Raw genomic sequence first — 9,750 nt, forward strand, 5'->3', positions numbered from 1 at the left:
CCAGGGTGACCAGAACTGAGCTAGGATTTGGGGGGATTCCGCAGCAGATAAGACAGTTGTCATCTGCCCTCGTGAAGCTCCCTGTCTGGACTGGGGTCCTCACTTTTCTTGTGCCATAAATCCTGTGATAGTCTGAGGAGGCCCATATGAACCCTTTCGGAAGAAAAAAATAAAGCTTTTAAATGAATACCATAAAACACCAAGGTTTACGAAGGAATCTATCGTAAGATAAACTGCGATATTACAACCACGTTTGGGATGTAGTAACCTGTGAGCTTCTTCAACAAGTGCATATATAACGAGACTCAGCAGCGGCTCCAGAAATGACTGTGAATTTGGATTAGTGTCGAGGGTAAACGACTTTTCAAACTAGCTCCCATGATTGTAATGCGATGTGCAAACACCTGTCTGTGATTTCCATTTCTGCTAACAGCTAGTGAAAATAAAGGTGTGACTTTCTTCCCACCTGCATTCGTGGACCCCCTGGCAGCCTGCCCAGGGTTAAGAATCGCTGGTCTAATGGGGCTGTCACGCATTCATCAAAGAACCCCACACAATCGGGCCTGTAACCATGGCTATGGAAAGTGTTCTGAAGGGGAAACGCGGAAAGTCGGGGGGATGTCGAGCACCAGGGTCCCAACCAAGACCGAGTTTGACACTTAGGCTGAGACCGGGAATAACAAAAGAATGGTCTGGCCAGCGACTGGGGAAGGTGGGGAGAGTGTTCCAAGCAGAGGAGACACCATGTGCCAAGGGCCGGAGGCAGGACGCAACTCGGAGGCACTGAGCAAAGCCCAGGGTGGCTGAAACTCAGTGAGAAGCAAGGGAAGGGAGACGTGGAGGGGCAGAAGGATCTTTTCCACCCTGGTCCTGGGAGGAGGTTCGTGTCGCTCTCACTCCACCGTCATCGCGGATCTTGGCGAAAGGATCCTTTGTTGTTTATCTTTCTGCTTGTTTCAGCTAATCACACGACTTCCCTCACCTCCCACCTCCTCCCTGAGCCACACTGTCAGCCCTAGAAAAGAAGAAAGCCATCTACAAGAGGAAGGTCAAAGCCAACACACGCCCCCACACCAAGAACTCATCTGCAGGGGTTGAGGCAGCTGGTTGGAATCCGACACAAGGCCTTCTGGGTGTCAGTACTCGGGCTCTGCCCGCCTGCTGAGTGGGATAAGCATTTGCTGGATCCCCTGCCAGGCCTAGGACTCCAGCTCCAGTCCCATGAGCCTTTGGGGAAAGCAGAAAAGGCCAAGACCTTTCCTATAGGGAGGGATCTGGAGAAGGGGTCGGGCATGACCCTTCAAAGCAGTCCGATGTCACAGGGACAAAAGGAAAGGGTCAGCCACCCATCACAGAGACACGGAAAAGTCTTACCCTCCAGAACCACACGGATACAGCCGTCAAGTTGGGTTCCGAGGCATTTGGAAGAAACAAAGGACATGGGGAAACAGACGGTGCTGACCTGGGGTGGACCTGGGAGGGGGCGCGGAGCGGGGGCGGGCTGCTCTCCCTCGCCTGGAAACCCGGGCCAGGCCGAGTCACAGGAAGCAGCAGCCACACAGAGAATTCAATTGGCACCCACGGAAGAAAGGGTCAAGTGGTGCGAGGAGCTGATCCGGCTCAGAAGAGGGGGCTGACCACCCACAGCAGAGCTCCTTGCCTACAGACCAGGGCTGTGCCCTGCGTCCAGCTCTGTCTGCCTCCAAAGTCCAGGGAAACGGGTGTTCGGCTCAGGGGTCCAATGCAGAGAAGAGAACCCTTGGAGGAAGAAGCAGTCCGGGGTCAGGAACACCCAAGACAACACGCCTAGGAGGACTCAACTAGCCCTTCACCAAAGCTGCCCTTGGCCCCAGGATGAGCGTAGACAGGAGGGTGGGAGGGTCCGCAGCGAACTCACCCTCCAGGCAGAGACACCCGTTTCATCCAAATGAAACTGTGATCCAGGAAATGCATCATTCTGCCAATACGCAGAGACAGAAGGTCAAGGTCAGACCAGAAGAGCCAGAGCAAGCAGAACCTGCTGTAGACCCCGACACACGGCAGGATCTGAGTATGGGGAGAAGAAACAAGGACTCTCCAGGCAGGGAGCATGGGAGGAGCAAAGATGGAGAAGAGGCGGGAAAAATACCCACAGAATTCTCTAACCAGCACCTAGATTAGAACCGCCTGAGTCCCTCACCTGAGTCCTGGAGGTGGGCAGGTGTCGGGGGAACCTGGAGGCACCGTTTGTGTGGAAAGCAGGCCCTGGGCCACTAGAAATCACCCTTTGTGTTTCAGTGACAGATCCAGCAGTAAAAGTGCAGAGAGCCACAGCCAGCCCACTCTGAAGAAGTCCAAAGGGTAAGCCAGGTGGGCAGTGGAGGGAGACGGGCGAGAGTGCCGGGGGCAACCAGAGCCCGCGTCTTCCCCGGGGGGCAGAAACCACCCAGTGTGGAGCAGACTCCCCAAAGCCACAGACCCGGCTGCAGGACGAGGGACTCCCGGGGCCAGGGCTCAGGGTCAAGGTGCCGAGCAACAACACAGACAATGGCAATGACGTCTTCCTCTGTGCCACGCCCTGGGCGAAGCATCTCCTATTCACTGCCCTCCTTCTCCCTCAAAGTAACCCTGTGGGGCGGCGGTACTGCCCATTCTACAGAGAAGCAGGCTGCAACTCGGCCAACGCCGTGTCTCGCCTGACCTGTGCAGCTAGGAAGTGTGGCCCTGGTGTTTGAACCTGAATCTCCCAGCTCCCAATTCCACCTTTATCTCGTGGTCCCTGACATTGGCTGGGTGCAGGTGGCCAGATGTCTCACCGTGGGCTCATTGAATAAGGCCTGCCCAGCCAGCCTGATGTGGTTGGGAAGACCTGTCCTTCCTCCATCCAGGGGATTGCTGGGGGAGGCTGAGGGGGGTGGGGAGGGGGTGGAGAGCCCAGGTGGGTACAGGGAATCCCCACTGCCAAGCACCTTAGAGCCCAGAGAGGCCAGCCCCATGGGTCCGTCTCTTGGGCCTGGCGCCCCAAGCCCTTCCTGGTCTTGTCTGCAGCCGCACCAACCGCGACCTCATCCACTACAAGAGCAGTGTGTGTAGCACCATGAAGGCCAAGTTCTACAGCGTGGCCCAGGAGGCTGGCTTCTGTCTGCAGGACAAGATGGAAATCCTCATGAAGTAAGGGCACGCGTAGACACATTCACTCAAGGGGACATTCACCTGGCACCAACGCCAGGTGCAGGTGCTGAGGCCAGAGCAGGGGACAGCAAGGACATGGTCTCTGCCCTCAGAAGGCTTCTAGTCTCCCCTGGAAAACAGGGGCAGCAAGAAAATAATCAAATGAATAAAGACATACGCATGAATTACAATCATTGCCACGCAGGAAAGGAACAGGGCGCAGTGAGAGAGGGAGAAAGTGTGGGGCCTGATTTAGGGTGGGTGACTCCGTGGCTGGGCCCTGCGGGTTAAAGAGGAGCTGGTGGGGTGGACGGAGGGCAGACGGACACTCTAGGCAGCAGGACATGTGCGTACAGAGTCTTAAGGCTGAGAGGGACGGGGGAAAGCTGAAGAGGACAGAGAAGCGGTAGATGGTAGCTGCGCCGCTTGGAGCTGGATGTATAGAGCAGGAGGAGACCATCGGGGGCTTTCCCATTCTGTTCTGACAGCCCGGTAGCTGCCTCCCACAGCAGCCTGCCCCTTGGCTGTGTTGACCCCAATGAACTTGTCCGCCCAGCAAAGATTTCGCAGTAGCCCTTTGCCCTCTCACCCCGTCCTCATGCAGGGACTGGCTGCTCTGGGCCACGGAGTCAGAGACAATTTGTCCCCGCCTTCTAGGAGCCCCCAAGTCTAGTGAGGGAGACAGACACATACACCGGCTATGACCACACAGGGTGATGAGGGCCAACAGGGAAGTGAGCAGGGGGCTGAGGGGACAGGGGGACAGGATGCCCTGCGCAGCCTGCCACAGCCAGCAGCAAGGTCTTCCTGGAGGAAACGACGCTTTCAGCTTAATAAAAACAGGCGACATTTCCGGGACCCTTACTGTGAGCCAGTCGCGGGTGTAAGCGCCTTGCGTCCGTTTACCATTTAGTCCTCACAGCAGTCCTACGGGGCCGGCACTATTGTTAGACCCATTTCAGAGATGGCAAAAGTGGGCCCAGAGACGTCTCTGGGGGAAGGTCACCCAGGAGTTAAGCAGTAAAAGTGGAATTTATACCCAGAAAGTCACACAGACAAAGTAGGAGGGCAGAGAGCTCTAGGGAAAAGAACGGCAAACTCCTAGAGCCAGAAAGGGGCACTGTGGGCCAGGAACTGCCCGGGGCCAGGGGTGGCTGGGGCTTAAGTTGCTTACGAGGTTATTAGAGACAGAGGCCACATGATAAAAGGCCTTACTAGCCTGGCTGTGGAGGCTGAACCTTATCGCAAAGACTTTGATCATGAGCCAAAGCATCGAATTCCGGGAGAGGAGAGGTGGGCAGGACGGGGGTAAAGCTGGAAAATGTAGGGACTGAATAATCCAGGGCCTTGGAGGGCAAGTCACTCAGAGGGACTCATTCTGAGTAAAAGGAGAAGCCGTTGAAATGTACATCTAGGTGAACAGCACGGTTAGGTTTACAACATTGTTTCTCTCTGCAGAGACAGCACATATGGGCAAAACGTTAAGGGGGCGGTGGGGAAGAGAGGACCCTACCCGAGTTAAGCGCCTACTGTGTGGCTGTCATTAAATACATTATATTGTTTAATTCTCACCTCTGAGAACTAGGAACCACTACTATCCTTCATTGTATAGACGAGAATGCTGTGTAAATACCATCAAAATTAGAGAGAGAATGAGGGCTGATTTTTTTTAAAAAAAGATTAATTATTTTCAAGGGAGGGAAAGGAGAAAAAAAGAGGGAGAGAAACATCAGTGTTTCTTGCAGGTCCCCAGTGGGGGAACCTGGCCCACAAGTCACGCCTGTGCCATGACCAGGGGTCGAGCCTGGTGACTTTCCAGTTCACAGGCCTGTGCTCAACCCACTGAGCTACACCAGTCAGGGTGAGAGCTGACTTTTAAAAGAAATAAAAAGTTCCTGGGTTTAGCAAGAAAGAAGCATTTCAGGACTTTAGAGAGAGTTGTACCATCTTGTAGCCAAGCCAGAGAGCAAACTCAATGGTGGCCAGCAGGGTTAGGGAGAACCTCACAGTGGAAACAGGGTCCACGTTCGGTCTCGAAGGGCAGCTTCCAGGAGCCAGGAATCTGACCCTCCTTCCTCTTCCTCAAACAACCTGTGACGCAGGCGCCAAGAAGAGAGAGGTCTCCAGAAGTTCCATGCTTTCGTCCTCGTCTCCAATTTTCAAAAGGACATAGCAAAAATGAGACACAAAGTCTCCCTGGTCAAAGGACGTGCAGAAGAAGTCGCCGACCACTGGTAAAGACCCCGAGAACCAGGGAAGGTGGCCACTGAAGGGGGGGGTGGGGAGGGCTGTTGTTACAAAACCACATCTGATCCTGTTTGCGTTCAGGGCACAGGCATCTCTCCCGAACTGTCCTTGGCCAGCACGACAGCCCCCAACATGGGCTACCCCCAGAGCACAGTCCGGCAGGAACCCTTCTGTTTCTGAAGCTCGGACAACCCGGCTGGCTCTGTGCTCTGTGTCTGACTTCTGTCTGATTCAGACGTTCGCAGATAAGGATGAACTTGCCGCCAGCCCCTACCGGAGCGGCTGATGAGGCGAACCATCCTGAAAACTTCTACAGAGCCAGAGGCCTGAGGGGTGGTCGCTGTGCTCCCCCAAATAATTGAACCCCTGAAGGATACAAAAGCAGGCAGGCATATCCTAAAAACACGGTGCCCAGGGGCGATCCTAAGTGCAACCGACAGCAACACGAGCTGAGCGATTAGGGGATGGCAGACACCCCCATAAGCAATGTTCATCAGCTGTTTCATTCCCCACGAAAATCCTGATGGGTCCATATTACTCCCTACTTTGCAAACGAGGAAACGTTAGGATTTAAACCCCTGTCTGACCCCAGGCTCTATGCGCGTCTGCAACCAGAACTGGAGTCGGATGGACTGGGGTTTTAGGAACCTAATCCTGGCGGGGCGAGTAAATCAAGCTCTCAGAGTGAGCTGAGAAAGTCTAAAAACCTACCCAGAATTCCTTCCCTGATTTTAGTAATGTGGGATGGGAGCTTACAAAGAGACATGAATAAATATATATAAACATAGATCACAACGTATAAAATATACAAGAGAATGAAGAGCCCAAAATGTATGGTAGATGGTCAGTTTCTTCAAATCTTCCCCGTACACCTCAACCACCCCCAGGTTAGAATCTAACTTGTTCCCACCATGAATTACCAGGCAACCCTTACACTCCGTCACAGCATTCAGAAAGGTTCTCAAAGCCCGAAATGCACGGAGCTGTGGCCCGAGCTTATTCACTACAGAACTGGAGCGTGGCAAACACACACACACACTTCCTCCCCCTCCCCCACCCCATGCCCTGCCTCCTCCCCCCCGCCCCAGTCATCTCTATGGGAGAGCCTCCTGCATCCAGGAAAGTTTCCCACAGGTGTGTCCATGTCCTCCCTGGCCTGATTCACTCACAAAAGTGAAGCTTCCAAGTCTCAGGGTCCCCTCCTTCCCTGTAAGCTTTCATACTGTCTGCTTGACAGAAAAATCGTAAATGCGTCTCTTTAAAGCACGTCTCTAATCTGTCTGTTTAATAAAATGCAAGTCGTGCCCCAGCTTCTCCAGCCCTCGCACATGAAAGACTGGCCGGATCTGTGGGCCCCTTGCAGGTGGGATGGAGGGGAGCCCCCCCCCCCAGACAAAGCCTGATGCCACCCCGCAGCCATCATGCGAGGGGTAGGAAGAGAGTGGGGACTCAGGGCCCAAGGGGCCCAGGCCCACCAGCTTCCTGACTTGGCCCTCTCTCCTTCACATCCCAGGTACTTTGATCTTCTGTCCAAACTCCCGGAAGACCTGAAGAACTTCCGCCCTGCCAAAAAGATCCTGGCAAAACTGCAGAAGTTTGGGGAGAACCTGGACCTGAGGATCCGGCCCCACGTGCTCCTGAAGGTGCTGCAGGACCTGAGAATCTGGGAACTGTGCTCTCCCGACATCGCCGTGGCCATCGAGGTAACTGCCACCCCCCCCCGCCCTCCCCCACAAGGCCTCGGGCGCCCTCATTCCACCGTCCCTCAGTCCAGGCACCGGTGAAAGGCTGGGAGCACAATTAGAAATACGAAGATCTCCACCTTCACAGTGCTTTGATCTTCACCTGACCTTGTTAGTTCAACTCCAGGGGACATTATATTTGCTTTGTAAACGGTGCCTCCTGGAAGCCTGGAGGCTTTGGAGAGACAGAAATAAATGGGCCAGTGGACAAGATAAATGGCGGTCATCGCCAGCAGCCCTCTAAATCTGGCCACTCAAACTGTGGCCCCGGCCCCACGGCACGGACTTCACCAGGTGCTTATTGGAAATGCAGGGTCTCAGGCTCCCAGCCACACCTACCAACTGGGCATCTGCATGTAGAGGAGACCCCCAGCCATCTGTGAACACGAGAGAGTTTGAGGAGCCCTAGTTCAAGGCAAAGGTAGAGGGGGCCCATCTGAACCAGGGCGCCTGGGGAAGGTGAGCGACATTTAAGCTGAGACCTGAACAATCAAAAGACAGCCAGGGAGAGAAGGGGAAAGGGAAGGTCCAGAAGAGGGGAGAGCGTGTGCCAAGGCCCCAAAGCAGAACAGAACTGCAATGGTTGGAGGAACTCACCCGGTCAGGGAAGACTCTAGCTGGTTAGCCCAAAACTAACCACGGTGGCTGCCCAGCCTTCCCTTGCCAGATAAGGGCTCCACCTTTAACCTGCTGGTTATGGGGCAATCTCGGAATGGGTAAGAGGTGGAGGGGGGTGGAGACTCCCCCAGTTCTCTGAGAGGAGGTCACAGCCCCAGCTAGTAAAACTTAGCATGTTTCTCTCCAACAAAGGACATACAGACTTCTGATAACCTGGATGTGGGGTGTCCTGACCTGCAGCTCCCTAAAACCACGTTCTGTGTCTTAACCCTTTCCTGGAAGTAAGCCCACAGTTGTCCTCCATTCTCAAAAGGGCCTATGAACCAGGACGTTTATGGACAAATGATTGTTTTTAAGATATTAAGGAATAGAAAAGAAAGAAATATGCAGACAGCTGGGTTTTCCTGATCTCGCCAAACTTTTTTGCGGTCAACAGAAGAGGCTTAACCTGAACCAAGATGCCAGAAAGGGATCTTTTCCTTGAGAGAACCACCCCCACCCCCATGCCCCTGGGCACGATGCTGGGGCATTAGGAATGCCTGGGTGGTTGGTTGGAGGCATATTGAGACCACGTGCCCCAGGATCTTCGGGGGGGGTAGAGGGAGAAGGCAAGGAGTCTAGCTTTCAGACCAAACCTGCGGCCCCACTGTATTTGCCCTTCAGTTTGTTCGAGAACACATCATCCATATGCCGCAAGCGGACTACATCACCTGGCTGCAGAACCGGATCAGCAACCCCATCCGGCCCCACAGTGTCCAGATATAGCCCGGGCCGGAGTCGACCAGCCGGCCCAGGGGAGGGGGGCTGGTCTCCATTGTGCTCCCACTTCCTGCCTCCTCTCCTGGATGCCCATGACGGGGCAGCAGGGTCACCTGGAGACCGACCCCTGCCAACATTCCGAAGGGGCAGACCCCCGAGCAGCAACTCCCCTCAGTCTCATGCCCGAGCCTCAACCTTCCAGCCTCTGCTCCTCATTGGCCCACTCCCTCCCCAGATTCCTGCGCTGTGTTTCTCTTCCTCAAATCCCGGATAATAAAATTGCGCTGAACGTTGGCTGTCTGGCTGGAAAAGAGTTGGAGTTGTGGACTTTGGGTGTGGTACTCAGATACTAACAGGAACAGCAGTTACACTTAGCGAGCGTCTGTCACGCGATGGGCCCAGGGCTGGGTGATATTATCGCGGCAGAGCCAAGTCTGAAACACGTTTGTCCCCGTCTTGGGCAGGGGAGATACTGAAACCACAGGACTTACTCCGCCCTCCTGCTCACCGCCATCCGAGACTATTTCTCAGAGCTGTAGCACCACCCAGTGGTTTTCATTAGTATTGCATGCCCTTGTCCTTGCCCACAAAACAGAACCGTCTACAAAAAAAGGCAGCTAGGAGACCTACTCTGCTTGGCCAAGGGATCTTTATTCAAACAAAAATCTTTTGCAACTGAAATAGATTATGGACTAGGAGGAGGCAGTGCATAACCCCTCCAGCTCCCCAGCCCAAAGAAGAGCCACGGGGAGAAATATTTTGTCTGGGGATTTAAACTGGTCATTTTTTAGTTGGGAGGCAGAGCCAGAAGTTCAGTAATGATACATTTCTAAAACCATCTAAATCTTCCAAATGGCAAAATTCACGATGCCCAAACCTTCCCAAAGACGTGAAACTCTCACCAATCGTGTGAAATTCTTCTCATTAAAGAAATGGGGGTGGGAGGGCATGACCCAGAGGTGCCTCATGGTGTAACAGGGTGCAGCCAAGAGGGGGGGACCCAAAAAGGGATCTGGAATGGGGTCCAGAACTCAGGGTGTCCAGGAAATATTAGAAAGACATATCAGCTGTCCTCACCCCTTACCTGCCCCCACAGGTGTCAGTTGGTTGATACCGCACCCCCCCTTGGACCGCTGTTCTGTAACAGTGGGGCACCTTCATGCCCAAAGGCCCCAGAACCGGGAGCAGAGGTGGGAAAGAAAAGCTGGCCAGTGGAGCAAACTGTCAACTTCCT

General features: G+C 54.2%; 1 protein-coding gene across 1 annotated transcript in view; it reads left to right on the plus strand.

Moving 5' to 3' along the window:
- The window catches only part of CCDC60 (coiled-coil domain containing 60), a 125,943-nt gene extending 117,148 nt beyond the window's left edge, over nt 1–8,795 (plus strand). The window contains exons 10-14 of the mRNA XM_037052217.1: nt 2,278–2,340; nt 3,028–3,150; nt 5,253–5,384; nt 6,911–7,100; nt 8,421–8,795. Of these exons, the coding sequence (XP_036908112.1) occupies nt 2,278–2,340; nt 3,028–3,150; nt 5,253–5,384; nt 6,911–7,100; nt 8,421–8,522 (610 nt within the window). The 3' untranslated portion in view covers nt 8,523–8,795. The remainder of the gene's footprint in view (nt 1–2,277; nt 2,341–3,027; nt 3,151–5,252; nt 5,385–6,910; nt 7,101–8,420) is intronic.
- The last annotated feature ends 955 nt before the right edge of the window (nt 8,796–9,750 follow it).

This window comes from Sturnira hondurensis, unplaced genomic scaffold, assembly GCF_014824575.4.
Source record: "Sturnira hondurensis isolate 20B ecotype Veracruz unplaced genomic scaffold, ASM1482457v3 Scaffold0007406, whole genome shotgun sequence".
Taxonomy (NCBI): Eukaryota; Metazoa; Chordata; class Mammalia; order Chiroptera; family Phyllostomidae; genus Sturnira; species Sturnira hondurensis.